Genomic DNA, 18716 nt, shown 5'->3' with positions numbered 1-18716 from the left:
TGATAGCTTGAAAATTTTCATCACCAGATGAAATTCGTTGAAAATGTGGCGAAAAAAACAAAATCGATGCTCCAAAATGCTTTCACATTTTTCCCCAAATGACGTTTCATGGGGCCGCGCTTGGTTCGTCGTTACATGGTAACATCTATGCCAGAAAAACTTCACGCGAAACAAAGAAAAGTGGGACACCAATTCTGAAATATCAAATCAGGAGTCTAAATTCCCAGCAAAAAAAAAAGGATTTCAGGAGCTGAGACTAACTGAACCTAGCTAGCTCAACAGTGTGACAGTGTTCAGCTGCATCTTTCTAGCTTGATTAATTGGCCCCTTGCTTGTAGCCCGTGCAGGTCCTAGCTAGGTCAGGTGTGAGGATCCCCGCTGGCATCGGGCGCCGGCGGCTCAACGCGGCCGCCGTTTCTCTGGCCCATAGACTTGTGGAGTAGTGCTGCAAAAGTTAGAAGCGTCAGAGTCAGCTGCTGAACATTCAAACAGAACCAGGTAGAAGAAGAACGAGCAAGGGAGGATACTTTAATTATAGCAAATGCTATAGACAGGGCCGGCGGTGAGATGGACAAACCTTGTAGTGTCGAGAAAGAAAAAGAAAGCTGCCGAGATGCAGAGAGATTCAGTGGTGGGGTGGATGTAGCGTGCGTACCGTTGTTGGCTCCGGCGAGGAGGCCGCCGATGCTGAAGAGCCCGGCGAGGAAGGCCAGGGGCAGTAGCAGCAGCAGCAGGGCGTGGTGGATGTGCAAGGAGCAGCTGCATCGTTGCTTCATCGCTCTCTCTCTCTCTCTCTCTCTCTCTCTCTCTCTCTCTCTCTCTCTCTCTCTCTCTGTCTCACTGATGTGCAAGGAGTAGATAAACAAGACCAGCAAGTATCGTATCTGCCTGCTGCTTCCCTGGCTCTGAATCTGAATTTTGTGGCAAGATGACAGGAAGAACCAAACAAGTGAATTTTGTGGTTAGGATAAACTCTTGGAGGGCAGTGAATGGCTGAGAAGAAACGAGACCTATACTATACATACAAAGTGTATATCGGAGATGTGGTGTAAGGTCGGCAGAGTAGTTCAGCTAGCATCTTGGTTGGGTTTTGTATATAGGCGTCGCACGTGTGGTGCATTGATGGCGGTATCGCGCCAAATCACTGTGGTCAAAACTCAAAACAGACCGGCCCTCCATCAAGGTTCTATATTTTTATTTTTATTTTGTAAGAAAATTTACAATGTTGCAGACGAGACGACCACCACTGGATCGTGCGAAATCACCCGTGTCCTCGGGTTGGCAGGCATCTTGCTGACTTTGGCAGACAAACAGCTACAACCATGGGATCCTTGCTAATTTATCATGGCCAAGCACTTGGTACAAACCTGGCCTCCTGCCATGGAAGACAATGCATTGTTTTGTTAGCAGAGAAAGAATGGCGTTTTGGTGGAGGCCGAATTTTTGAAAAATTCAAAATTCAAAATTTTCAGTTTTAAAATGATCTGGAAAAAAGTTGTACAAGTTTTTTTTTCAGAATTTTTTCAAGTGTAAAAATATGAAACAGTTTTCCCTGGCAACCACAAACTGTTCCCTGCGGACCTCCAATGGCTTTTTCTTCCAAGGTAATGTGATCACCAATGTGAAAAATAACACTACATGTAGGAGTATTTTACAAGTCGCCAGATCAGTGTTGACAGAAGAAAAAAGGGATATTGAGATATCAGATGCTAATGTTGGTAGTATTTATTTTATGGAAGCCCTAATCTTGAGATATCTGAAGCTAATTCTGCTTTACTTCAAAAGCATTAACAATCCACAGAATCATACCACACAATATGTAAGGAGGAAGGACAGGAAAAATGACTGTTTGTCCAGCATATACAGAGGCGGTCACAAATCGCTTCATGGTGAAGGTTTTCTCATGAACGATAACAAAATATCTTTAACCAACGTTCATAGTTTCAAGTTAAAATCAACTCTTGCAACATCAACTCTTGCAACATCAACTTACAAGCCCAGAATGAAATAAGGTGTCAAGTTCAAAACCAAATAAATAATAGTGGCGTACAGGAACCGTATTTGTTGGAGTACGAACGGCATCGATAAAATCAATAATCTCAACAAACAGAGTGGAAATGTAGGATGATGAGAAAGCGCTCCAAGAGAATACCACATTTCAACTGGTGATGACATGATCCACGATTATCTTTGGCTTCTTGATGGCCTTCAAATCTTCTACAATGAAGTTGGTTATTTCATCTGCTGCGCTATTGACTCTCAGGTGCACCTCCTGAAGACAATCCAGGGTGTCGATGCCGAACAGGCCCTCAAAGGCTTCGAACCGCATCTCGATCCTTTCGAGTACTGGCATTGCATCTTTTGGAAAGCTCAGCTTTGGCACTAGAGGTGCAAAGAAGCGAAGCAGCTTAAGGCTCTTGAATCCTCCACTTGGGACAAAGATCTCCCCGCCGGACTCCGATTTGTTCTTCTCAAGGATGTCTTCTATGGCCTCATCCTGCTTCGCTGCACTCAGCGAAAAGGTGAGGGAAAACAACGAAGGCAGCTTCCAGAGGAGCTCAAAAGTATCCATCCGGAGAACAGTTACAGAGAGGGTCAATTTGTGGAGGTTATCGAGTTTGTTAATCCACTTGGGAAGACTATCCAAGTTGCCAGAGAGCTCAAGGGCGCTGAGGTATCTTGGAGGTGCGGACATGGTGTCCAGTGAGTTGATAAAATCAGATCCCTCATCATTGAGCGCCAGAGTCTGCAGACCACAGCTGCCAAGATACTCGATTGCAGAGCGTAATTCTTTGAAGATTTTACTATCCTTCAATATTATGAGCTTGTAAATGGCAAGCTTCCTAAGCCCTGTCAACTGATGGAGGCCTTCTACACCTGTCGATTGCTCATCAATCTCGATCCCCGACAGTATACGAAGTGCTTTCATTGTCTCCTTATTAATCTCTTGAGGCAACTTCAACCCCCTTCTTGGGTTTTTATTCCCACCAAATATGTTGATTATCCGTTTGAGCTGCCCTGCAGATTTTGGCAGCTCACCGACATCAGTCTCCCTTAGGTCGAGAGTTTCTAAGTATTCGAGTTTCTCAATCTTAGAGGGTATTTTGGAAATATCTGTTCCCCGAAGGCTCAAATACTTCAGCACAAGCATTCTACACATGTCCTTCAGATGTTTCTCTTTCAAACCCTTGCAACCCTCAAGATCCAGCACTTGTAAAATCCCATTATTGAAAGAGTGGAAATGAAGTTGGTCCAGGCTCCGGAACATGGTCAGTGATCGCACTTGCGACAGGTTCATGTGTTTTGTTGAACTTCCATGTTCGGAACCACTGCTTTGCACGGAGAGTCGACGTACTTTATTGGTCGACATTGGTATCAGCCAGTGGCCACCAACCACAGTAATAAAATTCTCTTCGCTTGACTTGGACACAATATATTCAAGAACCATATCATGAACTTGAAAGCTTTTTACCTTCCCATTGCTGCTGTGTTCAACCGGCCGTATTATCTTCCTTTTTATCAGCTGATTAAAGTATGTTTCTGCAACTTCCTCGTCTGACAAGCCATGCTTCTCACTAACGAAACCTTCGGCTATCAACCTCCGGATCAAACGCTTCCTACTAATTTTTGAACCCTTAGGAAATATGCTCAGGTACAACGAGCAGGTCCTGAGTTCTGCAGGCAAATCATTGTAGCAGTACTCGAGTATCCTTGTAACACCATCCAAGGTGAGAGAAGGCACCGACTCTGGAAATAATGATTTGCACACTGCTTCCCATTTTTTGCTGAGTGTGTTCGGGTTGCTGGCAACAAGACCAGCCATGGTAACTATGGCCAAAGGCAGACCCCTGCATATCTTGCATATCTCCTCAGTGACTTGGTCCAGTTCTTTCTCGCTATATTTGATGCTTTTGGATTCAGAAACACTTCGCTTAAATAACCTTTTAGACTCGTCTTCATTCAGAAATTCGACTGGATGAACAAAATCAATCACTCCTTGGGAGCATGTGGCACCAACAGCTTGAAATCTTGTAGTCACTATTACTCTGCTGCCTTTTTTATTTTCATGTGGCAAGCACTTTCTGATACTCTCCCATGTTTTTGCAGACCATATGTCATCAATCAAGAGGAGATACCTACCAAGAACAAGGAAGTAAAATACAAATTAGGAAAAGAAGTGCACACGTATCCAAGTTTATCTTTGTGAGAGACATACTATGTGTTAAGTGGCTTCTATTATAAATGTGCAACTATCAAGAAAATTGACTGCTTGAACCCTACAATTGGGTGTCAAAAAGTTGTGTGGGGTATCCTCTGTTCATGCAAGGACTGGGTGCAGATGACAAACTGTTCATTAATTATTGGACTGTCCTCACTGTGTATTGTTTGTATGGTTAGAGGATCTCCAACAGCTAGCTTCAAAAAAAAAAGAGGATCTCCAACAGCTGCCCTATTTTAGGGCACGAAAAAGCTGTTGGAGTATAATTTAGGGCGCGAAAAAGTTCTTTTTTTTTTTGCATGAAGTGACTTGATGCAAGCTCTGCCTCCATTGCTTTAGGTTTTGGTAAATAACCGGCAATAGATCCTGATTTATTCAGCTAAATAGATCCCCCCTTGTAGATTGGATATTTTCAAATGATATTTAAAGGAAACGCTTGTTTAATTTCAGGTTTCTGACGTCACTGTCTTTCATGCCAAGCTTTACGCTCTTGCTCTTGCAAATGTGTGGGTGGAACAATTTGCGTAAATGGTCGCTATCCATGTCGCACAATCTTTTCAACTGAAATTTTGGCCATTGTCTCAACAGGAAGAGTATGTTGGCAAATGTGCCAACTGCGCCTTTTAGTTCTAGAGTTTGATTAGTGACAAACTTCATTATCTGACATAATCTTATTTACCTGCGCCTTTTAGTTCTAGAGTTTAACTTCATGCTTGACAGCCTAGGATCACAAATACTATCTTACGAGGCACTAGTTAGGTTTAGAACTTAGACCTATTTCCACTATGGCAATTGATGAAATTAACTGAATAAACTTATCACAACAATTAGTGATGGGTCAAACTATTGTGACGTGTATAATTAAATTTGTAATCTGGATGGAATAGTTAGTTTACTTGTCACAAAACAACAGCCAATTGGCGAAGAAGCGAAGAAACAATTTATAATACCTTTTTTCAGCCAGATGATCTTGTAGTTCTTTCACGAGTTTATCGTGGCTAATTTCAAATTTAATCTGTTTTACATCAGAGCTGCCAGTCTTGTGTTGGTTCTCGTGATCACTCTCCTTTGGCTTGACTTGTTTTAGAATCATCATGAGGACTGCATCTTCATCATAGTTTTGAGACACGGTGACTGATGCCCGATAATCAAATTTATCCCGGACCTTTTGGTACAAAGCCATTGCAATAGTGGTCTTTCCCACACCGCCGAATCCGACTATGGACAGAACAGCTCGCTCCTCATAACAACTTTTATCAGATTTGGCTAACCAATCCTCAAGCTTCTCCATGTCAGCCGTCATCCCCACAGGCTCCTTTGTACCAATGAGCTGACGCTCTGTGAGCTGATGCTCAGCAACCTCGTATGTTCCAGCGCTAACTCCAGAGCCATTCTTACGGTTCCTTGGGTTGTGCACCCCATATCTTCTACGTCGCTCACCAATCTGTTGCGCTCGCACCTTCAGGTCAGCAATCTTTGACGCAATGTCACGGCGAGGCCACCACATCCGGAGTTCATAGAATCTTGTCCTGATGAATAAGCATTTAACATCACTGCTGGGATCGCGGGGTATGCGGTGGGCAAAGTCATCAATGCAATCTTCAATGTCATAGCCCATGTCACGGATCTGCTTCATCCAGTCCTTCATCCGGTTGTCATGGTCATCCAGGGCAGTGCTGAGGTCACGGAGGAAGGCCTGCATGCTTGTAAGCTCATCGTTGATGTACTGAACATCACGGCGGACTCCACGGACCAGAGCATACTCCTGGGCAAGAAGACCGCCCAGCTTGCCCAGGAGAGACCTCATGGTAGCATTCGAGGCACCTACCACCAACTCCATCTTCTTGCTCTTTATTTGTGTTCTTCAGTATCCAAATCTCTTTTTACAGAACCTTAGCAACTGAAGGGAAGGAAACCTTTGTTGTACGGAGGTGGAACCAGATGCTGGTCAGATCAATGGAAGGCACCAACACAACAGTGTACCTTCAGGAATCAGTTGCTTGCCTACAGGGTTGAGCTTGAATTAGGGTCACCATATATCAAAACACAGCTGTATCATCGAGTACAATAAGCAGAGCGCGGCAGGAGCGGTTAGCTATCTCAAAACCAAGCAACAATAAGCAGTTCATTAATATATGGGATCGGGATTTAAATAGGCCCAAACTACTCATTCTAGTAGGTAATTTTTGTCTTCAATCCATAATATATATGCTACTAACAGAATTTTACGTTTTTGTCTAAAAAAAATTGTCAATCTAAAAAGTATAAATGTTTACCTGTATATTCCAGTATGAAAACACCAGTTTTTTAATTCCAAACTGAAAACAGAACTAATAAGAAAAGCAAAGGATTCACATTCCGCAGCTATCTTTGCTACATCCGGTCTCACAATTACTGGATCTCAAATCCCTAGTTCTTTCTTCCTAAAATGGAACTGAAAACGCCCAAATAGATTGAATGAAGTGAAAAAATGGCTACCTGGACCTCGGATTCCACCATATATATAGGTGAGAAGCAGAGCAGCCTACCTTGGTGAATCAATTGCTTGGCTACAAGTACAGTAAGCACAAGATTAGTACAAATCTGACACTAATGTCGTTGGATTTTAATAGGTTAAAACTGCTGACTTCGGCAGGCAAACACTAATGTCTAACCCACAATCTATGCTACTAACACAATTTTATAGTTTGTGTAGAAAAACAAAATTTTACCTGGTAATTCCAAAACTGAAAACAGAACGAATAAGAAAACCAAAGGCTTCGCATTCCCCCACTAACTCTGCTTACTTTCTGGTATCAAATTTACTAGTAGATCTGAAACCCCAGATGCTACCTCCTTTTCATATAACGAAACTGGAAAAAACACAAACAAATTGAGATGCTTACTTCAGGTCTTACAGCTGCTACCTTTGCAGACCCCAGATCCCTAATTTTTTCAAAACGGGTTGAAGTGAAGATGGTTATCTGGCCGAGAATCGCAGCAGCGCCGACGCCATGCGATGGGGAACTATCAGATCTACTGTTAGAAGGAAAAAAAATAGGGAGTAAAAGGAGCAGCGGTGGAGCGAAGAAGAGGAGAGGCTTGGGACGGAGCCGATTGGGGAATTTGCCCCGAAGCGTCAACGGGAGTCGCCGGAGCAGCGAGTTTTTTCCTTTTTTCTTTTTTAGGGTTGCGAGCAGTGATAAATTTAGCCCCGAGCAGGGGAAGTGCATGGATGTACCCTGGTACATGTGTACCCATTTTGAAAAACACATTTCTAAATGCTAAAAAAATGAAAAATATTGCACTGGTACGTCTTCATGTTCTATGTGCGTGCATAAAGTTTCGTGGAAGATTTACTTTTTTTATGATGTGTGCAAAAAAGACAAAAAAATTATGTCGTGAAACGCTATTAGAAGCACTGAAATTTGTCTTTTTTGCGAAGACAAAACAAAAAGACATTTTTTTCACAAAACTTTATACCGCGCACATACATTTGCGACATGTATGCATGGCTTTTCTTTTGAATTTTTTGAGATTTTAAAACATGCTTAAAATGCATTTTTTGAAAAGTGGGTGCAGATGCCCCTGGGTTCAGGACGTGCCCACTCCCCCGAGCAGATCATATAAAAAAACCTGGCCCGTGAAAAAATATATGGGCAGCCCATAAAACTCCGACTCAGCTGCTATATCTTTCGGATCCGACGCGTTTTAAGGTTCCTATCCGCTAAATCCCGCACCTTCCTCGGCCGCAATTCCTCTCTCTCTCGCGCCCAATCCACCCACTCCGGTAGTCATTTTCCGCACGCACAACCCCTTTAAGGTTCCTATCCGCTAAATCCCGCACCTTCCTCCGCCGCAATTCCTCTCTCTCTCTCTCTGGCGCCAAATCCACCCACTCCGATAGTCATTTTCCGCACGCACAAACCCTTTTCGGCTTCCTCAATGTCGAGTGGAGGTGGCGGGCATGGTGGCCGAGGGGGCCACGGCGGCTCACCGCCACCTCAATCTCGAGTGGAGGTGGCGGTCGAGGAATGGCGTCACGTGCAGGCGAGGGAGTGCGTCGCGCTCTCCCGCAGCAGCTGCCGGAGGCCATGGAGGGAGTTCAATCGGATCAGCGACCTCCTTTGGCCGACCACCAAGTGTTTCCGTGAGACGGAGCGCAAGCTCGCCGAGGCGAAGGAGGCGATCGCGGTCAAAGAAGAAGGCGCTGCCGCACGGCTCGAGGTTCGAATGTGCGATGAACTTTTGGCGAACTATGGTGGCGTGAACTATATTTAAACTATGTAGTATATTATGAAGGACCTGCTCTGTCGTGCCTTCCGCGTTAGCGCAATTTTTTTTTTACAATATTCCTTAAACGAAATTTATGGTATCATGGTTTACAGGATCTACTAGAGATACTCTGAGCCTTGAGGTTTGGTCCCGTATAAGACCTGGCAGGCCGACTCATAGTGGGCCGGCCTGGCACGTGGCTAATCAGGACGGCATGTCATGTGGACCGCTTGGGGCCGTGTCTGGGCCACAAGGTTGTGCACCGCATGTTTAACATTTTTTCAGAACTTTTATTTTATATTAGCCACCAAAACAGCCCATATAGGCCCTGAAAAAGAAGTTGAGCAAATGTTTTGCCACGAAAGACTTAGGTCAACAAAGAATATTTTTAGAATGAGAATTGAGAAAGACAAAAATTCGAATAACTCATACTTGTCTCATGAAAAGTATATTGAGAAGGCACTTCACAAGTATAGGAAGAACAATACAAAAGCGGAGAGATGTCCACCACTATCCCATTTCAAGTTGAGCATCAAGTAGTGTCCTATCGGTGATGAAGAAAAAGGAAATGCAAATGTTCCTTATGCTTCAACAGTTGGGAGTTTGATGTAAGCTATGGTGTGCACAAGACCCGGCATTGCTCATGTAGTTAGTACTATGAGAAAAATTATTTTTAATCTAGAACGACCACATTGGGAAGCCATCAAGTGGATACTCACATATCTCTGAGGAAACACTAATATGAAGCTTTGCTTTGGTGATAGTGAGCCCAAGTTGATTGCCTTTTGAGATCCAGGCATGGCTGGAGATGTTTTTTTTTTAACAGTGAAGGGCCCCGAAGGACAGGAGGAATTCTACTTCATATTATTTGGTTACTTATTAGGGGGAGCGGTGTCATGGCAAAACATGTTGCAAAAGTGTGTGGCATTGAATACAATTGAAGTTGAATTTATTTCAATAATAGAGGCGAGCAAAGAGTTATTGTGGCTCAAACAGTTGGCTTGTGTGATTGGATTTGAGCAAGATAAGTATGTGTTTTTTATGACAACCAAAGTACCATCCACTTGAGGAAGAATGCAATCTTTCATTCAAGGTCTAAGCATATTGCACACATTTCATCCGCTTTGTTGAAAAGATGTTTGAATGTATATGGCCACGGTTAGATGACGACCTCCAATGTGTCCGTGAATTGGTCTCTCTAGCCACGGACGAATGTGAGAGAAAATCTGTGTTTTGCTGTTCAAGATGCCGTTAGAGATGGTCACATAAACCGATACACGTCCACATGGTCTCTGGGAGCAGGTGGAATCTAATCTTGTTTTTCGTTAATCCAACGACGCATGGAGATTGATGGTGCAGTGTAGTTTAACCCGGGCACTGCAGTCCAACACTAGTAGAAAAGGGCCTATTGTCCCGGTTCGTAAGGCCCTCCTGTCCTGGTTTTTGAACCGGGACTAAAGGGTCGTTACTAATGCCCTAGGCCTTTAGTCCCGGTTCTTACACAAACCGGGACAGATGGGCCTCCACGTGGCCGGTGCAGCGAGCCCAGGCAGGAGGGTCTTTAGTCCCGGTTGGTGGCACCAACCGGGACCAATAGGCATCCACGCGTCAGCAGGTGGCAGGAGCTGAGGTTTTTTTTTTAAAGGGGTGGTTTAGGGGGTAATTTAGGGTGTGTAAGCTAGCTAACAGAGAGAAGTGTCCTCTCTTATTTCCGTGCTTGGTTTACCAATGCTACTGCTATGCCTAAACATGGCTTAGATTAAAGTGAAGGCAACATGTGGTGCATGTCGAAAGTAATATTAATCCTAACTTGATCAAGTTTGGATTAGTACTACTTTCGACATGCACCACATTCTTGTTGCCTTTACTTCAATCCAATCCATGTTCATTTCACCCACTGATATATAATAACTCTTCATGCCCGCATCATGCATCATCATAATAATAAGTCATACTAATCATCATCATACAACTTCTACTCGTTATTAATAACAAGTCATACGATCATCATCCTCATAGTCATCGAACCAACCCTACTTAATTGTTCTAGGCACATGATCATCAGTATTAGGTAGGACCTAAATACCCTCTTTAAGGTAAAATAGCATAAAACAATATAGACCCTGACTCTCCATTATGAAGAATGGAGATCATCCTGTCTCCAATTATTGCGCTTCGCTTCCTTTTGCTTCCAAGAACCTCCTTACGTCTGTCCATACATTTTTTCCATTCATTGATTTTCATGTCTCCACTTCTTTTAGAAATCCGGTATGGACAGTTCAGATTCGTAGGATGACCTGGACGTATGTTCAAAACATCAAGGCGACCACTCTGATACATCAGATGAGGCACACAATCCTCTGGGATTATCTGTTAAAAACATAGTAATAACTTTATAGTTAGCAATGATGTGCTAGTTTTAGAAGTATGCAAAAGATGCACGGATGTCGTAATAGTAAAAAATCTTCCCAGGGTATCTCCATAGTAGTTACCGTAGTTCAACACGTGCACTAGTGACACGTATTGACCATAATGTGGAGGAGTTTTACAATAGATATTGTAATTCTCAAGATCAGTACAAAATCCGACCAGATGAGTTTTCTCCTTATAAGTTAACTCAGAGCCATCGGTGTAGTAGGTTCTGTCTACCATGTTCCGCACATTGTTTGAACAATCAAAATAAGTTGTCAATGGAAATAAGCTGTCAACTATTTTAAAATGAACAATATAAATTAGCTAATAACTATGTTTGAGAAACTCACATAGCGGTAGAATTGGAGGCGTATCAACAAGGACCCAAATGTCCATATTGTCTTGCTCGATGTCAGGATCACCAAGATCCATGGTGACAAGCATACCCTCATCAAAACCATACATCTTGCAAAATGCTTCCCAATTTTTGCAACCAAAATGGGTTACGCTCTCAGAATTATACAGATTTACTTCAAAATCCATATCATGATGGGTCCTTAGGTGAATTTTCTTTGTTTCCATACTTTCATGGTCTTCAAAACCCATCCTCTCCAAGACGTAGCGTCTTGCATGGCATGGGATAAGCTAGTCGAATTGTAAAAGATAAAAAGTACATGTTGAAATAGTTGAAGTCGTGCTTAATTACGAAAAAATAACACTTGTCGTCGTTGCGTACCGTTTCAACATCGAAGGTCTCCTCCAGCTTAATGCTGAAGCGCCGATCTTCGTCTAGGTGAGGCCTGTCGCACAGACCTCGGTCGTCGTGGCACCAGTCGCACTCCCCCGGGAGACTTTCGTCGTCCAAGTACGACATTTTCCTCTGTTCATAATTCAAGTATTAAACATCTACAATTAAATATATGTACTAAAAAACCTAAGTTAGATCATTATTATTGATCACGGGTTGACTATCGGTCTGTCGAGTCTTTTCTTGAAAACACTCATCTCACGTGGTGTACATATTCGACCGTCGGTGACGGTAGCTCCTCCAATTTTAGCATTCAAATTAAGAGTACTTTTCCAATTTGAGCATTCAATAAGCAAAACCAAATCGTAAAATAAAGTAGTATTCAAATCGTAAAACCAAATCTCTTGCGTCCGTACATCGTCGAATATTATCACTAATACCACTCGAATACTATCATACATATAGCATCGCTAATACAGCTAGAACCGTAGCGCCCGACGGGTATCGGCGCGGGCGGTGGACACCCAAAGAAAAGGAACCATCACAGGATCATAGCTCAAGTGAGATCCCTGAAGAACTTGCCAGATATTGTCGAACCTGCCCTCCAACGCAACCCTGTAGCGACGGACGTGCTCGTCCTCCTCGCTGACACGGTGACGTACCACCTCCGCGGTGTCCGGAAGCCTCGGCACCGTCACTGGCCCACGCGACCGCCATCAAACAAGGATCGGGTCAACGGCAGGCTGGCTCCTCACCAACCTACGCCCCCCGGAAGGTAGCACCTCCCAATAACAGCCCGGCGGAGCCCAGTCCCGGACATGGCCCCTCTGATCAAGCCGGCCTCCTCCGCCGAGTCGACGACGAGGATGCGGGATAGGCATCGTCGACGCCGATGCGGGAATAATTGCTTGAACTAAAAAAATAAACTAGTTCTATTAATTTTCTTGCTAAAAATAAACTGCTTCTATAGTAAAATAAAGTAGTTTTATTAAATCAACTAGTTCAACTACTAAGCACTTACTATAAATAAAATAAAGTAGTACTTACTAAAAATAAACTATTTCTATAGTAAAATAAAGTAGTTTTACTAAATCAACTAGTTCAACTACTTAGAACTTATTATAAATAAAATAAAGTAGTACTTACTAAAAATAAACTACTTCTATATATAGTAAAATAAAGTAGTTTTATTAAATCAACTAGTTCAACTACTAAGCACTTAATATAAATAAAATAAAGTAGTACTTACTAATTAAAAATAAACTAGTTTAACTAGTTCTATTATTTTTCTAACTAATTATATTAAACACTTTCTCTTCTTATTTTCCTTTTTCCTCTCCTGCTTTTTCTTCTAAATATGAACATATACATAAATGACTTTGATCATACACAATTTTCCTATACATACACAATATGAACATATACATAAATTGACAAAGAAAATTCTATGAACAAAAAAATCATTAAAATTCTATGAACAAAATTACAACAGAAAAAAATCATAAAAAATGTATGAACAAAATAAAAATTATATGAACAAAATTACAACAGAAAAAAATCATAAAAATTCTATGGAAAAAATTGTCATATTCTTTGCATATATATGAACATACAAACATTTGCATATTCAACAATAATATCACCAAAAAAATCTATGAACAGAAAAAAATTCTAACTTTTGTATTCATTTATGAACAAATTACAACAACTCAATTAACTACACATCTAAACTACACATCTAAATTAACTACACATCTAAATTAGGAAAATTCATATGAGCTCACTGCGCAAGGGGGCGGCGATCGACGAGGAGGCAGGGCACGGGGGCGACGGTAAGGGGCGCGGCGACGGCGACAGTGAGGGGCGCGACGACGGGCGACGAGGAAGCAGGGCGCGGCGACGACGACGTACGGTGAGGGGCGCGGCGACGGGCGACGAGGAGGCAGGGCCGGAGGCGTCGGGGCAGGGGGCGCGGGGCGGCGACGGCGTCTGGGCGGCGCGGGACGGCGTTGGGGCGGCGCGGGTCGGCTTCAGAGGCAGGGCGACGACGGCGACAGCGAGGCGCAGAGGGGCAGCCTGGCGGCGTCGTCGGGGCGGGGAAGACGAACTGAATGAAAATTTTCACAAGTGCTAGTTATATAGACGAAGCATTGGTCCCGGTTTGTGACAGCAACCGGGACGAATGCAACCTTTAGTACCAGTTGGTGCCACCAATCGGGACCAAAGGCCTCTTTTCAGCAGCCCAAAGGGCGGGTATCATTATTTTCTGACCTTCACAGATGATTTGAGTAGATATGAGTATATCTACTTAATGAAACACAAGTCTGAAATATTTGAAAAGTTTAAAGAATTTCAGAGTGAAGTGGAGAATCATCGTAATAAGAAAATAAAGTTTCTACGATCTGATCGCGGAGGTGAATATTTGAGTTACGAAGTTTGGCCTTCATCTAAAACAATATGGAATAAGTTTCACAACTCACGCCACCTGGAACACCACAGCGTAATGATGTGTCCGAACGTCGTAACCGTACTTTATTGGATATGGTGCGATCTATGATGTCTCTTACCGATTTACCACTATCATTTTGGGGTTATGCATTAGAGACAGCTGCATTCACGTTAAATAGGGCACCATCTAAATCCGTTGAGATGACACCATATGAACTGTGGTTTAGCAAAAAACCTAAGCTGTCATTTCTTAAAGTTTGGGGCTGTGATGCTTATGTGAAAAAGCTTCAACCTGATAAGCTCAACCCAAATCGGAGAAATGCGTCTTCATAGGATACCCAAAGGAAACTGTTGGGTACACCTTCTATCACAGATCCAAAGGCAAGATATTCATTGCTAAGAATGGATCCTTTCTAGAGAAGAAGTTTCTCTCGAAAGAAGTGAGTGGGAGGAATGTAGAACTTGATGAGGTACTTGTACCTTCTCCCGAATTGGAAAGTAGTTCATAATAGAAATTAGTTCCAGTGATTCCTACACCAATTAGTGAGGAAGCTAATGATGATGTACATGAAACTTCAGATTAAGTTACTACAAAACCTCATAGGTCAACCAGAGTACGGTCCGCACCAGAGTGGTACGGTAATCCTGTTCTGGAAGTCATGTTACTAGACCATGAAAAACCTACGAACTATGAGGAAGCGATGATGAGCCCAGATTCCGCGAAATGGCTTGAGGCCATGAAATCTGAGATGTGATCCATGTATGAGAACAAGGTATGGACTTTGATTGACTTGCCCGATGATCGGTGAGCCATTGAGAATAAATGGATCTTCAAGAGGAAGATGGACGCTGATAGTAGTGTTACTATCTACAAAGCTTGAATTGTCGCAAAAAGTTTTCGACAAGTTCAAGGTGTTGACTACGATAAGATTTTCTCACTCGTAGCGATGCTTAAGTCTGTTCGAATCATGTTACCAATTGCCACATTTCCTGAAATCTGGCAAGTGGATGTCAAAACTACATTCCTTAATGGATTTCTGAAAGAAGAGTTGCATATGATGCAACAAGAAGGTTTTGTCAATCCTAAAGGTGCTAACAAAGTGTGCAAGCTCCAGCGATCCATCTATGGACTGGTGCAAGCATCTCGGAGTTAGAATATACGTTTTGATAAGGTGATCAAAGCATATGGTTTTTATACGGACTTTTGGTGAAGCCTGTATTTATAAGAAAGTGAGTGGGAGCACTACAACCTTTCTGATAAGTATATGTGAATGACATATTGTTGATCAGAAATGATGTAGAATTTTCTAGAAAGCATAAAGGAGTATTTGAAAGGAGTTTTTCAAAGAAAGACCTCGGTGAAGCTGCTTACATATTGGGCATCAAGATCTATAGAGATAGATCAAGACGCTTGATAAGATTTTTCAATGAGTACCTTGACAAGATTTTTGAAGTAGTTCAAAATGGAACAGTCAAAGAAGGAGTTCTTGCCTGTATTGCAAGGTGTAAAGTTGAGTAAGACTCAAAACACGACCACGCCAGAAAATAGAAAGAGAATAAAAGTCATTCCCTATGCATCAGCCATAGGTTCTATAAAGTATGCTATGCTGTGTACCAAACCTATTGTGTACCTTGCCATGAGTTTGGCAAGGGGGTACGATATTGATCCAGGAGTGGATCACTTGACAGTGGTCAAAATTATTATTAGAAGACTAAGGAGATATTTCTCGGTTATGGAGGTGATAAAAAGTTCGTCGTAAAGAGTTACGCCGATGCAAGCTTTTACACCGATCCGGATAACTCTGAGTCTCAATCTGGATACATATTGAAAGTGGGAGCAATTAGCTAGAGTAGCTCCATGCAGAGCATTGTAGACATAGAAAAATTGCAAAATACATACGGCTCTGAATGTGACAGACCCATTGACTAAGCTTCTCCCACAAGCAAAACTTGATCACACCTTAGTACTCTTTGGGTGTTAATCACATAGCGATGTGAACTAGATTGTTGACTCTAGTAAAACCCTTTGGGTATTAGTCACATGGCGATGTGAACTATTGGTGTTAAATCACATGGCGATGTGAACTAGATTATTGACTCTAGTGCAAGTGGGAGACTGAAGGAAATTTTCCCTAGAGGAAATAATAAAGTTGTTATTTATATTTCCTTATATCATGATAAATGTTTATTATTCATGCTAGAACTGTATTAACCAGAAACTTAGTACATGTGTGAATACATAGACAAAACAGAGTGTCCCTAGTATGCCTCTACTTGACTAGCTCATTAATCAAAGATGGTTATGTTTCCTGACCATAGACACGTGTTGTCATTTGATGAATGGGATCACATCATTAGAGAATGACGTGATGGACAAGACCCATCTGTTAGCTTAGCATAATGATCGTTTAGTTTTATTGCTATTGCTTTCATCATGACTTATACATGTTCCTCTGACTATGAGATTATGCAACTCCCGAATACCGGAGGAACACCTTGTGTGCTATCAAACGTCACAACGTAACTGTGTGATTATAAAGATGCTCTACAGATGTCTCCGAAGGTGTTTGTTGGGTTGGCATAGATTGAGATTAGGATTTGTCACTCCTTGTATCGGAGAGGGGTATCTCTGGGCTCTCTCGGTAATGCACATCACTATAAGCCTTGCAAGCAATATGACTAATGAGTTAGTTGCGGGATGGTGTATTACGGAACGAGTAAAGAGACTTGCCAGTAACGAGATTGAACTAGGTATGATGATAGCGACGATCGAATCTCGGGCAAGTAACATACCGATGACAAAGGGAACAACGTATGTTGTTATGCGGTTTGACCGATAAAGATCTTCATAGAATATGTAGGAGCCAACATGAGCATCCAGGTTCCGCTATTGGTTATTGACCGGAGATGTGTCTCGGTCATGTCTACATAGTTCTCGAACCCGTAGAGTCTGCACGCTTAACATTCGATGACGATTTGTATTACGAGTTATGTGATTTGATGACCGAAGTTTGTTCAGAGTCCCGGATGAGATCACGGACATGACGAGGAGTCTCGAAATGGTTGAAAGGTAAAGATTCATACATAGGACGACGGTATTTGGACACTGGAAGTGTTCCGGGTGATACCGGGTCAGCGGAAGGGGTTCCGGGCAACCCCCGGCAAAGATATGGGCTTAATGGGCCAAGTAAGGGAACACACCAGCCCACAAGGGGCTGGTGCGCCCCCTATAGGGCCAGCTACGTGGGGGGAAAGGGAAAGGAGAGGAGGAAAAGGAAAGTATGAAGTAGGACTCCTACTTCCTTCCTCTCCCCCTCCTTCCTTTCCCATGTCCAAATATGATAGGGGGGACCGAATTGGACTAGGGGCCCAAGTAGGATTCCTAATACTTGGGCACGCCCTAGGCTGCCTCCCTCCCTCTCCCTCCTTTATATACGTGGGGAGGGCACCCCTAGAACACACATCAATTGTTCCTAGCCGTGTGCGGCGCCCCCTTCCACAGTTAACACCACTATCATATCGTCGTAGTGCTTAGGCGAAGCCCTGCGCCGGTAACTTCATCATCACCGTCGTCACGCCGTCGTGCTGACAGAACTCTCCCTTGTCCTCAACTGGATCAAGAGCTCGAGGGACGTCATCGTGTTGAACGTGTGATGAACACGGAGGTGCCGTATGTTCGGTGTTTGGATCGGTTGGTGATACGTCTCCAACATATCTATAATTTTTGATTGTTCCATGCTATTATATTATCCATCTAGGATGTTTTATATGCATTTATATGATTTTTGGGACTAACCTATTAACCTAGAGCCCAGTGACAGTTTCTATTTTTTCCTTGTTTTTGAGTATCGCAGAAAAGGAAAACCAAACGGAGTCCAATTGACCTGAAATTTCACGGAGATTATTTTTTGACCAGAAGAAGCCCACGCAGTATCGGAGATGGACCAGAAGAGTCCCGAGGCACCCACGAGGGTGGGGGCGCGCCCTACCCCCTTGGACGCGCCCCCCGTACCTCGTGGCCGCCTCGGAGACCCCCCTGACTTGTTCCCGACGCCAACACCTCTTATATATACTCAAACTTCCAGAACATAATCTAGATCAGGAGTTCCGCCGCCGCAAGCCTCTGTAGCCACCAAAAACCAATCGGGACCCTGTTCCGGCACCCTGCCGGAGGGGGGATCCCTCGCCGGTGGCCATCTTCATCATCCCGACGGTCTCCATGACGAGGAGGGAGTAGTTCACCCTCGGGGCTGAGGGTATGTACCAGTAGCTATGTGTTTGATCTCTCTCTCTCGTGTTCTTAATTTGGCACGATCTTGATGTATCGCGAGCTTTGCTATTATAATTGGATCTTATGATGTTTCTCCCCCTCTACTCTCTTGTGATGGATTTAGTTTTCCCTTTGAAGTTATTTTATCGGATTGAGTCTTTAAGGATTTGAGAACACTTGATGTATGTCTTGCGTGGGATACCCGTGGTGACATTGGGGTATTCTATTGATCCACTTGATGTATGTTTTGGTGATCAACTTGCGGGTTCCGTGACCTTGGGAATCTATGCATAGGGGTTGGCAGACGTTTTCGTCTTGACTCTCCGGTACAAACTTTGGGGCACTCTTTGAAGTACTTTGTGTTG

At 43.1% G+C, this 18716-nt stretch overlaps 1 protein-coding gene across 3 annotated transcripts; it reads right to left on the bottom strand.

Moving 5' to 3' along the window:
• Window positions 1-1919: 1919 nt before the first annotated feature.
• Window positions 1920-7405, bottom strand: LOC123076774 (disease resistance protein Pik-2). Of its 3 annotated transcripts, none has more exons than XM_044498899.1 (4): window positions 7105-7405; window positions 6698-6768; window positions 5170-6223; window positions 1920-4136 (listed from the first exon to the last, which is right to left on the bottom strand). In XM_044498899.1, exons 3-4 carry the CDS (start codon window positions 6057-6059, stop codon window positions 2159-2161), a joined length of 2868 nt encoding a protein of 955 aa, XP_044354834.1. In that variant the 5' UTR covers window positions 6060-6223; window positions 6698-6768; window positions 7105-7405; the 3' UTR covers window positions 1920-2158. The 3 variants fall into 3 exon arrangements, with proteins under 3 accessions (XP_044354834.1, XP_044354836.1, XP_044354835.1); XM_044498901.1 differs by having other exon boundaries at window positions 7117-7399; XM_044498900.1 differs by having other exon boundaries at window positions 7126-7399.
• Window positions 7406-18716: the final 11311 nt, after the last annotated feature.

This window comes from Triticum aestivum, chromosome 3D, assembly GCF_018294505.1.
Source record: "Triticum aestivum cultivar Chinese Spring chromosome 3D, IWGSC CS RefSeq v2.1, whole genome shotgun sequence".
In the NCBI taxonomy this organism is placed as follows: domain Eukaryota; kingdom Viridiplantae; phylum Streptophyta; class Magnoliopsida; order Poales; family Poaceae; genus Triticum; species Triticum aestivum.
Note: the sequence above shows the minus strand (reverse complement) of the source record. Positions and strands in the feature narration are given on the sequence as shown.